This window comes from Lissotriton vulgaris, chromosome 1_1, assembly GCF_964263255.1.
Source record: "Lissotriton vulgaris chromosome 1_1, aLisVul1.2, whole genome shotgun sequence".
Taxonomy (NCBI): Eukaryota; Metazoa; Chordata; class Amphibia; order Caudata; family Salamandridae; genus Lissotriton; species Lissotriton vulgaris.
Window position 1 is genome coordinate 83,695,114 of NC_141685.1, and position 13,119 is coordinate 83,708,232.

Consider the following 13,119-nt stretch of genomic DNA (forward strand, 5'->3'; position numbering starts at 1 on the left):
ACAACTGAAGGGTGAAGAAAAGACAAGTTCTGCTATCTACAATACAAACCTTTCCCCAATTTGTTGTGACCAGTAGGAGGATTAATCTTTATCCACAAGCATGCAACACCATTATTGAATCTAAAGACACAATCACCCACTAAGGAGGGCATTTAGTGATAATTGTACTTTGTTAAATCAGAAAGAAAATGTCTGAAATATCACACACTTGCAGGAAAATGTGAGACTAACGCAAGTGCTTTATCAACCATGTTGGCCCATCCGGAAAGGCAGTCATAGGATGAAGAAAAATATATACCTGAACCAAAGAAAGAAAAATCATACAGATGCAACTAAAGCTTTAGTTTGTCATCACTACTAAAGTGCCGTCAGCAAATGCACACAGATGAAAAATCATTCAACTGCAGTGAATGTGTGAAGAGCTTCATTCAATTATCAGGCCTACAAAGACATTTGCAAAAACACGCAAGGGAAAAATCTTACCATTGCAATAAATGTGGAAGTCGTTTTAGTGACTCCTCAACCCTAAGGATTTATAAGAGAATGCACTCTGGGGAAAAACCATTGAAGTGCAATGAATGTGAGAAGAGTTTTAGTAGGTTATCAACCCTAAAACAGCATCAGAGAACACACACCGGGGAAAAGCCATATCACTGCAATGAATGTGGAAGTAGTTTTAGTCAATCGTCAACATTAAGGAAACATCAGCGAATACACACAGGAGAAAAGCCTTTCATATGCATTGAATGTTTGAAGAGCTTTAGTCCGTTATCACACATACAAACCCATCAACTAATACACACGGGGGAAAAACCATATCATTGTTGTGAATGTGGAAGCAGTTTTACTGAATCGGCAAAACTCCGGATTCATCAGCGAACACACACAGAGGAAAAACCATTTAACTGCACTGATTGCGGTTGTAGTTTCAGAGAATCCACAACATTAATGAAACATATGCGAATACACACAGAGGAAAAACCATACCTTTGCAATGAATGTGGAAGTCGTTTTAGGATCTACTCATGTCTCAGGATTCATCAGAGAACACACACAGGGGAAAAGCCATACAAGTGCAGTGAATGTGTGAAGTGCTTTAGTCAGTTATCACACCTACAAAGCCATCAGCGAACACACACAGGGGAGAAGCCATTCAAGTGCAATGAATGTGAGACAAGTTTTAGTCAATCGGCAAACCTAAAACAGCATCAGAGAACTCACACTGGGGAAAAACCATATCAATGCAGTGAATGTGGAAGTAGTTTCAGTGAATTATCAACATTAAGATATCATCAGCGAACACACACCGGGGAAAAGCCATTCAAATGCAGAGAATGTGAGAAGAGCTTTAGTCAATCATCATACCTAAAACGGCATGAGAGAACTCACACTGGGGAAAAGCCATTCAAATGCAGTGAATGTGAGAAGAGCTTTAGTCAATCATCACACCTAAAACGGCATGAGAGAACTCACACTGGGAAAATACCATATCAGTGCAGTGAATGTGAAAGTAGTTTTAGTAAATCTTCTACATTAATGACTCATCAGCAAACACATACAGAGGAAAAGCCAAGTACAGTCAATGTGAGAGGACCTTTTGTCGATTATCAAACCTACAAAGACATCAGTGAATACATACAGAGGAAAGCCCACTCAAGTGCAGCCAATCTTTGAAGAGCTTTTGATGATTTTCACACATACAAAGCACCAGTGAATGCACACAGGAAAACTATTCAAGTGCAGTGAAGGTGTGAAGAGCTTTACTTAGTCAGCACTACTACATAAGCCTTCAGCAAACACACCCATGGGAACAACATTCAAGTACATTGAATAAGTGAAGAGCTTTATTCGATTATCACCACTATAATCCTTTGAATACCATAAGCAAAAACCCAACTTAATGAAACACTCATAGAAGTAATCCTAGAGGTGCAGCAAATCCGCAAACATTTAAGTACATCAACATCCTGTCTGTAGACATACTCAGGAATAAAAAAGTGCAGTTCTTTTGAGATGAAGGAATTACTCAAAATAATAAAATTACAATTATATGGAATCTTCGAATACCAGATTATAAAAAGTAGGTGATAAAAGACTGGATTAGTAGTAAAGAAGAAAAAAACAGATATTTGTAAAATTATAAAAGTGTCTGTTCTCAGTGATTGTTCATTTCTTTAAACCTAGGAAAAAATACAAAATACCAGCAAAACATACTGGGAGACGAGCATGATGCGAACTAAAAGAAAATAACCATTGTTTGTTTTTATTTATTTAGGTATAGCTAGAAAGCAAAACACCCAAGTACACCTGATCATGCTGCCTGTAAAAGCAACAATGTGAACAATGCTTGGACTAAAAAGGGTCATTTAAAAGCTAGCTTAAGGGATTAGTTAATAAACCAATAAGCCCAAACCACTAAAACTAATTTAACAAGCACATACTGGTGGAAATTTATGGCTGGTTCGGGTATTAGGTCATTTTGCAGAACATTGCTGGTTTTGTGGCAGCATCTAGAGAACAGTGTCCAAAAGCAGGAGAAGTGAAAGTGTGCAAATATGAGCTGCCACTCTCAGGCTTGATGCTTTCAGTTATGGTTTGTTATGACAACTGCATTTGCAAGACACCCTGATCACCCATGAGGGAATCCAAGTCCCCAATTAAACAAAAACAGGCTCTGATGGGGAGGGAGAGTTCCTTCTGGTCTTGGGTGCGATGTGGGAGAAGACATATCTGGTAGTAAGGTGATGCGGGATTTGGTTGAGGAGTCGTCCAGTCCATCTGAGTTGCCTATTATGGGTATGGAAGTGAACGTGGTAGTTGAGCTACGCAAGGACTAAGATGTGGAGTACCTTTGTAAGTGAATGTGGGGAGATTAAAGGTGGTGCGCTTCTAGATGGGGAGTCAGTGAGGGTTATGTGTGTCTGTGGATGAGATTGAGTTTGAGTCTGCCGCTGTGCTTTGACCTGCTTGGCATTTGTTGGTGAGTTTGGTGGTTGTGCCTGCGTGGGGGTTGTTCCGCCTGCGTAGGGGGGGGGTTCCGTAGTCTAGTCTACTTGTGAAGAATGCTTGTCTGACACTCCTGCTGCTGTCTAGTGAGATCCATTTGAATATTCTTCCGAGCATCTTGACAGTGTGGAAGCATGTAGCTGCTACTATGTTGCCATGGCTGGCAGTGGAGATTTGGCTAACTATTACGATACTGATTACCTGGCATCGTAATTGGGATAGATGTGGGGCCTCTGGCGCTGGTTTACCTGGCCAAAGTCCAGAGAGAGGTATACTTGCCAGACAGTACCACTTCATATTTGTCAGCATTTAGCTTGAGGTAGCTTTTTTCATCCATTATGTTATGTTGGAAATGTACATGAGGAAGGGCAATTGTGTGATCGATGTTTCTTCTGAGAGGGAGAGTATGAGTTGCATGTCTCCAGGACATGAGATGATGATGAAGCCGTAGGACCATACGATGGAGGCCAGTGGAGCAATGTAGACATTGAAGAGGATGGGGTGAAATGAGGAACCCTGTGGCAGTGCCAGACATGTGTCTTCCCACCCATAATGCAGAAGAAGCGATGTTCATTTCCATCATCACATGCATCTTTTAATGCACGAGCCATAGGTGTACAACATCGAGCTGGATACTTGGGAGATTTGTAGGCTTACCACTATGTAAATGATTCACAATTAGTATTTTAAAAGTTTCTTTTTTACAGAGAATCATTCATCCAAATCAGAACTGGTGAACGAACAGAACTGGTGTATGATAGCAAAATTATTGATAGGAGAAAGGGCTGTTGAAAAGTTTAGTTCTCATTAGGTTTCTGAAAGCTTGACAGCTAGGGAGAGATTGAATCTTGAGCAGTAAAGTGTTCCAGCTCTGAAGAGCAAGAACCCTGAACTGTTGACTCCCTGCTATACATTTCTGGATCCTTGGCACTGGAAAAGAAATCTGGATTCAGAAGAGACATAGCACAAACGTTTCTGAGTCTTGACACAAATGATATTCAGGTTTGTGTATACATGCAAAAAGGAACCCTCGTTGTATAATCTCTGATCTCTGCCAGTGTTTGAATGGACTTCCAAAGTATGTACTGCCTCTTGTGCAAACAATAAACTTTGTTACGCATTTGGAGCTGCCTCAGGCCACAAATAAGATAAAACACAGCAGTCTAAAAAATCTGAAATGTGCTTTTGTGTTGCTGGAGCCATTAAATATGCAGTGTTCTCGTAGCCTAGACTTGCCTAGAGGAATGAGCTCACCAATATAATATGCAGATCAGAAGAAAGGAAAGGGCACATCTTCAGTAGCCGAAGATGGTAGAAACAAATGCCTTCCACTCCTTCATTTAACGAAGTGCTGAGTCGGGGAAGTTCTTCCTGCCATCGACCACCATCATCAACACCACCAAGCAAGTGAGGAATAAGACACATGACTGGTCAATAATAACACACTACGGGGGTCTGTACCAGGATTAAACTCACTTTACTTTAACAGGAAACATTTTTAAACTCAACTCTATATATTTAGGAATAAGTGACTTGTACATCAATTAGTGGCATAAAGAATCTGAACACAGACACTTTTAAATTTCTACTAATGAAGCACAAATAAACATCCAACCACAGCCCATGTATGGACATCCAAGAGCCTTTAAAAACACACTACAGAGGCGTGTACCAGGATCAAACCCAACTTACGTTCACATTAACATGAACTAAAATATGATCCAGTGAAAAGCAATCATGATGCTATACAATGCACACAATGAAAACTAGATTGTACATATTTATAAGAAATCTATGTTTTTTAAATGAAATAAAGCAAAATAATATCTTTTAATTCATGCATGGCATTTCACTGCTGATTGTGTAGAAAGAGATGTCAACTGAGATTTGTTCCCTAAACAATAAAGATAATTTGTGCTGTCAGCTAGGAGGCTGGTTGGTTTGGCAATAGAGGGGTCAAATCTCGACAGTATGACAGCTTTCAGCAGGAGTCTGACACAAGTGATATTAGAGGGACCGTCCTCGCCAGTGTGCCTGCTTTCTGAGTGAGAATAGGTTCTTTGCTTGAGATGATACTACCATCTCTCCTTCTGTGTTAATGAAATGAGACGTGCTGCTAGTAATGCTGTCCACCTTCTACCTGGATCCTATCTGTTTGCCACCATTGTTATGAGACACAGCTGCTGCAGAAAGAAGGGTATGAGGACTGTAGTGATGCCTTCTTGCAACTAAAGATCTTTCAGAAACCTATCAGGTGTTAACACGTACTGCTGAAAATATCAGCCCGCACTCTACCTCAAAGAGAATATTATTTTATGCTGGCAAACATTTTCCAATTCTTTTTCTCAGGTTTGCTCGCTGCCTCTGCTGCTCCTATCATGTAACATATAGGGGTGGGTGACGAATTTCATCCCGCCGGCAGAGTTCACTGAGTTTTACCCACTCAGTGTGGATCGCAAAGTTCTGAAAAACTACACAAAGTGGCACAGGGCAGAGTTTTCCCTCTTGCGCGGCTCGCCAATGTTAAGTTTGGCGAGCGAGAGTGAGAAGTATCATACGGCTGGCAACCTCCAGACAAGATTTCTCAATGCAGGCAGTCATGGCAGTTCACTACCGCTCATGTTGAGGAAGCCACACTGCGAGTAGAACATTTACTCATGTGGCAGAAAGAAGCAGCGCCCTCCTGTGCTGCGCGTGGCGCAGTTCGCAGATTTTATAGAGCAGGACAATGTCCTGGTGCTAAAAATTGGGCACGAGCAGAGCAACTTACTGCACATCACGCTTGCAGAATTCTGCAGAGTTTTTATCAGCACTTCGCAGAGTTCCACATAGCAGAACTCCGCCCAGGCCTAGTAACATACAATACTGTGCTATCCGTCTGTTCCACGGCGATGCTTGAAAATATAATAAATTACCTGCTTATAGTAACTCACCTTATTAGCTGTTTATAGTAGTTTACCTTATTACCTACTTATAGTAACTCACCTTACTAACTGCTGTCTTTGACAATTACAAGGTAACTTGCAGAAACAACTTACATGCAAAATTACACCCTGTGACTTCTGCAGAGAAGAGCTTTAATTTTGAAATTATACTCTAAATTTATAATGCCTATCTCTTTAAAATGTGTGCTCTTAAGTGACGTTATGATGTTTCTAATATACCAAACACCGTTCCGCCCATACTCTTCATATTTTAGAAAAACAACTAACGGTGTAGTGGTGCTCATTTTAACCAGTTACTTCCTTTCTTTAGGCCTACCCATTTCAACACAGCAGAGCACATTCACCTTCTGACAAAGACAGTGTGTTGTCTCATGTAGTGACCGCATACATTTAATGGCCGCTAAGGAAGCTTATACCCATTGCTTGCACTAATTACTCAGTTAAATCCCCTAGGTTAAGATGAACAATGGTTGGATCGTGTAACCTGTGGATGAATCGCTGTGTACTAAGATGTATTACATCATGAGTATTAGAATGTAAAACGTAGTTATGGGATATAGTGTAGCATAAAAGCCAGCCCATAATTCTTCGAAGCTTGGAGTGAATTCGCTTAACACCATGACATGTTGTTATTAAAATGTTACAGATCACAGTGACGAGTTACAATTCAGTCAAAATGCCCATCTCATGTAAACGCTGTGGCTCTGTCACTATTGTAAATATTTTAAGCTACCTAGCGTCTTCATCTAAGTCTTTCAGAACGGTGAACACACATAGATCAACCATTGTCTACGACACACTTTATCGATGGGAAGCCCGTGGGGGAGCGTCCATTAATTTGACTATTATAAAAGGTATAAAGATAAGTAGACCTCCTTTAGCGAAATATCAAATGTTATGATATGGTAATGTAGTCTTAATAATATTAAATGCCTGACCTGAGAATCTACATTTCTCTCTGATTGGTCTATCAGCAAAATTGACCACTCTTTTTCGTTTCAGATACCAATGCTTTGGATCTTTCGCACTAGAGAAAGTTCTCCTGGAGTTCTTATCTCAGTAGTCAAATCCACTTCATTCGGTTAATAAAAACCATAAAAGTATGGAACAAACATCATATACAACAACATTAAAACATATAAAAAAACATATTAACCCCTTGGCCGTGGTGGTAATTCCGCCACGACGCTGGGGGGGAGCGGGTGTTGCGCAGCGCCGCCATGCTCGTGACGGAACCACTCCATCACGAGACACGGGTGCGCTGTGCTTGTGACAGAGTGGTTCCGTCACGGCCCCGCCCGCTCAATGGAACGCTCAGCGCAGGCATGGAATTGACGCCGCGCAAGCGCGGCGGCCGGGCCGTGACGGAACCATTTCGTCACCAGCACAGCGCGTCCGTGGCTGGTGACAGAGTGGTTCCGTCACTAGCGCTCAAGGGATTAAAATAATCTTAGGGACCAAAAAAACATATCATCTCCAACTTCGTAAAAAAGGACTTCAACCTTTAGGTTTGAACAATAAAAAATGACTATGCACAATGTCTTTGAGATTTCTCTGGGGCACAAAGAACTGTCAAACATGAAGGCCACTCCTTCACATATACCAAAGGAACTTTTCATTTAAAACGGCATTCATTTAAAACACAATTCATCATGATTGTATAAGAGCTGCAGCATTACTTGGCATAATAAGCTGTTATTTCCTTTACCCAACAGCAGAAACTAAAAAACTAGCAATATAAAAAGTTTCCCAGGTGGTATTCAACATCTGTAAATAAACTAATGCAGGCAGTACCAGAATAAAACACTTTCCCCTTAAAATAGGCTCTAAATTTTTTTTACGATTTTTCATGAAAGTGGTCACAAAACATGATAAAGGGCAAGGTTCTTGGGCGGAGAAGTTGTCACATGTACAAGGGCCTAAATCTTTCATCTTTCTCCAACCCTGCGGTTCGGCCAATATCTAATACCAAATATTAAATCTGAATCTAGTTAAAAGAAAGCAGTGATATGGATTTGTTATAGCTTTCAAATATGGTTCTATCGATGAGGATGTTTTCAGCAGAAGATAGGCTCATACCATGGGTTTCATTATCTCATTTGCTTCTCTGGCAATGTACACCATGTTTAAAAAATGTTTTTTAACCCACAATAGATCCTCTTGCCTAATACTGTCTGGAAACTCAAAGAAATCGGGGTGCCCTCATTTCTTTGTTACAGTCTTTATATACTGTAACCACGGGATACAACTAGCACTATCCAAGGATAGGCAATCTCGAGCGATCTCTCGATTCATCGTCAGTTCTGGATTAACCCAAATGGTTATCCCGCTTACGAGTTGTGCCAATCTTATCAAGTCCAAAATGAAACCAGTGCCTAGTTCTAGGTGAATTGTATATGAGAGAATGGATTGCGGAACCGAGAGTAAGTTCCTGAAAAACTTGCTTTCCACAATTTTCACTTTCCAGCTGTAAAATATTTTTAACACCAGTGGATTATCCTGCCTTTCCCAAACATCCAAACCTCTGTTTAGCTCGAAGTCTCAAAGAAGAGAAAGCTTAAGCATTGGGTCTTTGAACACTTGAATCACAAACCCTTATTTATTTTAGGAAACGTCATTGTCCTGTATCCTCTGCTACTCTTTCCAGCTGTGTTATATGGTCCTTGCAACCATCTGGAATTGATATAGCCTCTTTCAGGGGTCATTATTTTATGGCGTGCCATGGCTTTCTAAGATTTTGCAATTCGAGAATATTCTCAGAGCATCTCTCTATTTCTCTCTATTGCAAACCAATTGTGGAAGGTGCTGTACTGAAGCAGCTTTAAAATAGCATGATTGGCGTGGCGAAGATGGTGGGCTGAGAGGACACACTTGCCGTGAGCTCCCAAGCCCCTGGAAACCCTGCACCGCTCACCGCCGCTGATCTCCCCCAGATCAGGCGGGAAACGCACCCGGTGCTCCCCGTGGTGGTGTAGAACAGCCGGTGAGCCCTGGTTGTCCTGCCGCGGCGGCGGTACTGCTCGAGAACCGGCCGGAGCGGTGGCCGCTGAGAGACGTGCGGGAGGCCCGAGAGCCGCCAGACTTCAAGCCTTGGTGTTCCGGCGTGGTGCTCCTGCGACTGCGGGCGGGCTACTAGCCTGCACGCGACCCGACGCCCAGGCGGGTGCCGAAACGGCTTTCCTCGACGGAGCGGAGCTGAGTAGACAGTGGCCGCGGAGGCGGAGCCGACCTACAGCGACTACGCAAGTCCGGGGATCGGGAGGGCCTGCGCCACGTGGCCGCTCCGGTCCCCTCCTGGCCGCTACGAAATGAGGTCGGGCTTCTGGCGCATTTGACCACCTTGGCGGCCGCTGGCCCCGGTCCCCACGTGCCCCAAGAGCCCAACTCTTGACTGTACGCCCTCCGTGTGGACCCGAGAGGGGGGTCTGCCAGGATTCCCGGGCGCTGGCTCAGTAGCCCGGTACAGGCGGCCATTTTGAAGAACCCGGAGCGGCCGCCTGGCCTTGTGCAAGGCCCCTTGCCTGCAGTGCTTCCACTCCAGCGGCCGGCCAGCCTCTGCTGCTCAACGGCCCCGGCCTGTGGTGCCTACTCACCGGAGCTGCGGACATCGGTGATTCCCACCTCTCCGTGATGTCGAATGCCAGGGGGCAGAGGAGAGGCGATCGGACTTTGCCGGACATGTTGGGGCGCGGCGCCCCAAGACAGGACAGGACCCAGCCCGCCCGAGCCCCCCGACCAGCTCAAGGGGCACCGACGGCAGAGAGCCACCAGTGACTCGATCGTTCCTGGAGTCCCTGTTTAGCTCCTTGAGAGAGGACTTTCAAGCCCTGAAGCAGGAGGTGGCCGGAGAGGTTCGGGAAGTCCAGAGAGAAGTGGACTCCCTGGGGGAGCGAGTTAACACAGTGGAGGCGGCTGGTCACTCCAGGGACGAGGAGCTCACCCACTTGCAACAGGAAGTCCTGCGGCTGCGGGAACAACAGATCGAGCTACAGGCCCACGCCGAGGACCTTGAAAACCGGTCCAGGCGGAACAACATCAGGGTCCAGGGTGTTCCGTCCAACGAAGAGGGTGAGGATGTGGCCGCCTACTTGGGAGCCCTGTTCCTCGAAATCCTGGGAGAGTCTGAGGACTTCCAGATACGGATCGACAGAGCACACAGGGTCGGCCGACCTCGCAGACCCTCGGCTCCCCCCCCCGGACATTTTGGCTTTCTTGCCGGACTTCCCCTTGAAGGAGCGGATTCTCCGCGAGGCGCGGCGGCAGCAGCCTTTCCGCTTCAGAGATCACCCGGTGGCTCTTTATCAGGATTTGTCCACGATTACGTTACAAAAGAGGAAAACCTTTAAAATTGCCACGGACTTCCTCAGGGAGCACGAAACGCAGTATTCATGGGGGCACCCCTTCCGTCTGATTTTCCGATGGAATGGAACATTGCACCAGCTCCGGTCCCTCCAGGATGTCTGTGGGGTATTGGGGATCACTGCCTCGGACACGGACACCCCGACGCCTCGACGCAGGCGAAGCACTCGAGACGGCTGGCAACAGGTTGGGGAGAGGCGATCCCCGCCGCCTGCGAGGCCTGACTCGCCCACGATTCGAGCTGACATGTCGAGCGCCATCCAGGAGGCCTCCAGGGCAACGACGAGCGGAGATGTGGCCTTGACGGCCTGAACTTACTCCGGGGGGAGTCTACATTAGCCCATCTTCATCGCAGGTGCGGGGGTTCTGGGGGTAGGGGGAGGCGGGAGTGCTGGTGGTGGTGGCTGGACGTCCACTAGATCGACTTTCCACGGCCTTGTCCGCTAAGGACCGGACTGGGACAATGACACTTTTTGAATGGTTTGGGGTGCGGGGGGCGGGGAGGGGAGTTGGCCGGGGAAGTTTGGGGTTTGGGGGTTCGCTGGGGAGAGGGGGGGGAGTAGGGAGTGCGGGGTTGGGAGTGCGGGGTCCTGGGGGGGGGTTCACGCAGTTGGGGAGTTTTGGGGTTTGGGGACTGTACTGTGCCGTTGGGGGGTTTGCTTTCTCTGTGCGATGGAGCCGCTTGCTGTGGCCTTTGAATTCTGTCCGGTGGGCCTTGCCCGCCTTCATGTGCATTTCTGGTGTTCCCCTCCCCATGATGGCCCTTAAAGTTGTTACTTTGAATGTGAAGGGGCTGAACAATCTGGTCAAACGGCAGGCTGTCCTGTCCCTGTTGGAGAATTCCCAGGCCGACATCTGCCTACTGCAGGAGACCCACCTGCTGGCCAAAGATTGTCCCAGGCAGCGCACCCCTAAGTTCCCCACGCAGCTCTTTTCTTCCAGTGCCTCTAAAACAGCAGGAGTGGCGCTTCTGATATCGAGAAGATTCAGGGGGGAAGTTTTGCAGAAGGTAGCGGAGCAGAAAGGGAGACTCCTGGCATATAGGATCAAGGTGGGGGGTTTGGTGATTACTATAGGCTCCATATACAGCCCCAATGACCATCAGGACCAGTTTCTACAGAGGGCACTGGAAGATGTGGCATCCACTCCTGACAGGCACATTATACTTGGGGGGGACTTGAATGTGGTATTTGATGCATCTCTGGACAGGTCGGTGCAGAGGCGCCACCAGTCGGGGGAGCTTTCGGGCTTGGTTCGTACCCGGCTGGAGGAGCTTGATATGCACGACATGTGGCGCCGTCTCCACCCCGCAACCCGCGCATATTCCTATTTCTCCCACGCCCATAAGTCCTACGTGAGGCTGGATCATCTTTTAGTGACGGGCCCGATGTTTGAACTGGCCTCGAGCGCCGACATGGGGGTCCTCTCTCTTTCAGATCATGCACGAGTGGAGGGCACCTTCCATCTACCTCCAGTGGCTCGCTCGAGGGGGGTCTGGCGTCTCAGGGACACGTTATTGCATAGGCAATCGGCGTGAAACAGATCCGTGTGTCCATAGCGGACTTTCAACGCGTAAACGACAACGACGACACCACTCGCGCGACTCAATGGGCTGCCCTGAAAGCTGTGCTCCGTGGTAAATTTATCGCCATCTCCTCGGCGGAGAACAAAGATCGCCAGCTCAAAAGGGACGAGCTTACCCGGCAGGTGCGGGAGCTAGAACAGGTGCATCACAGGACAGGTGCCCCCCGGGTCTGGAGATAATTGAAGGACGCCAGGAAACTCCTGTCCGCACTCGACACGGACAGAGCGGAGTACGCAATGCTTCGCCTGAAGCACAAGTACTACACCGGCGGGGACAGATGCGGACGGCTTTTGGCGCACAAGCTCAGGGTGCAGCATCAACAGCACCGGGTGAAGGAGTTGGTTGCCCCCGCTGGAGGGTCGGTCCCGGAGGACGGGCAGATTGCGGAAGTTTTCCGCAATTACTACGCTGATCTCTACGCTGGTGTGCCCCCCTCCGCACGAGCTGAAACAGACTACCTAGAGTCGGTGTCGCTCCCGTCGTTGACGCCGTATCAGGCCCAATATCTAGATCGGGAGATCCGGATTGAGGAGGTGGTCACGGCGATCTCCCGGCTTAAGAACGGGAAGGCCCCGGGACCTGACGGTTTTATCCCTCTCTTCTACAAGACCTTCTGCCAGGAGCTCGCGCCACTTCTGATGCGCGTTTTTAATACGTTCTCGGAGCCGGGTGCTATCCCCCCCCCGAATTCCTACAGGCTACGGTATCTGTGATTCCGAAACCGGGCAAGGACCGGACTGCTTGCGGGTCCTACCGCCCAATCTCACTCTTAAACACGGACCTGAAGATTTTCACTAGTATTCTGGCGGCACGTCTGGCGCTCCATCTCCCAGGCATGGTTGACCCGGATCAAGCCGGGTTTGTACCAGGTAGGCAGACTGTAGACAACACAAAGAGGGTGACCCATATCCTAGAGAAGGCCTCGCGGATACCCGGGGAACGCATGCTCCTCTCCATCGACGCGGAGAAGGCGTTTGACAGAGTGCACGGGCCTTATTTGGAGAAGGTCCTGGGCAAATTTGGAATGGGCGAGAAGTTCAGGCACCTGGTTTTCAATTGCTACCGTTTCCCATCCGCGGTAGTCCGGGTGAACGGGTGCAGCTCTCGGCACTTCCCAATAGAGCGTGTTACCAGACAGGGGTGCCCACTGTCCCCTTTGCTTTTCGCTCTTTATATGGAGCCGTTCGCGCAAAGAGTTCGCCAGAATCCCGACGTCATCGGAGT

At 47.2% G+C, this 13,119-nt stretch overlaps 1 protein-coding gene across 1 annotated transcript; it reads left to right on the top strand.

Annotated features, from left to right (window-relative positions):
• Positions 1-374: 374 nt before the first annotated feature.
• LOC147737451 (uncharacterized) lies at positions 375-1,800 on the top strand. The gene has a single exon (XM_086934871.1). The coding sequence runs from the start codon at positions 376-378 to the stop codon at positions 1,672-1,674; it is 1,299 nt and encodes a 432-aa protein (XP_086790997.1). The 5' UTR covers position 375; the 3' UTR covers positions 1,675-1,800.
• Positions 1,801-13,119: the final 11,319 nt, after the last annotated feature.

Bases quoted from the DNA above. Each gene is read 5' to 3' on its own strand.
- LOC147737451 (XM_086934871.1), top strand. From the start codon at position 376: ATGCACACAGATGAAAAATCATTCAACTGCAGTGAATGTGTGAAGAGC.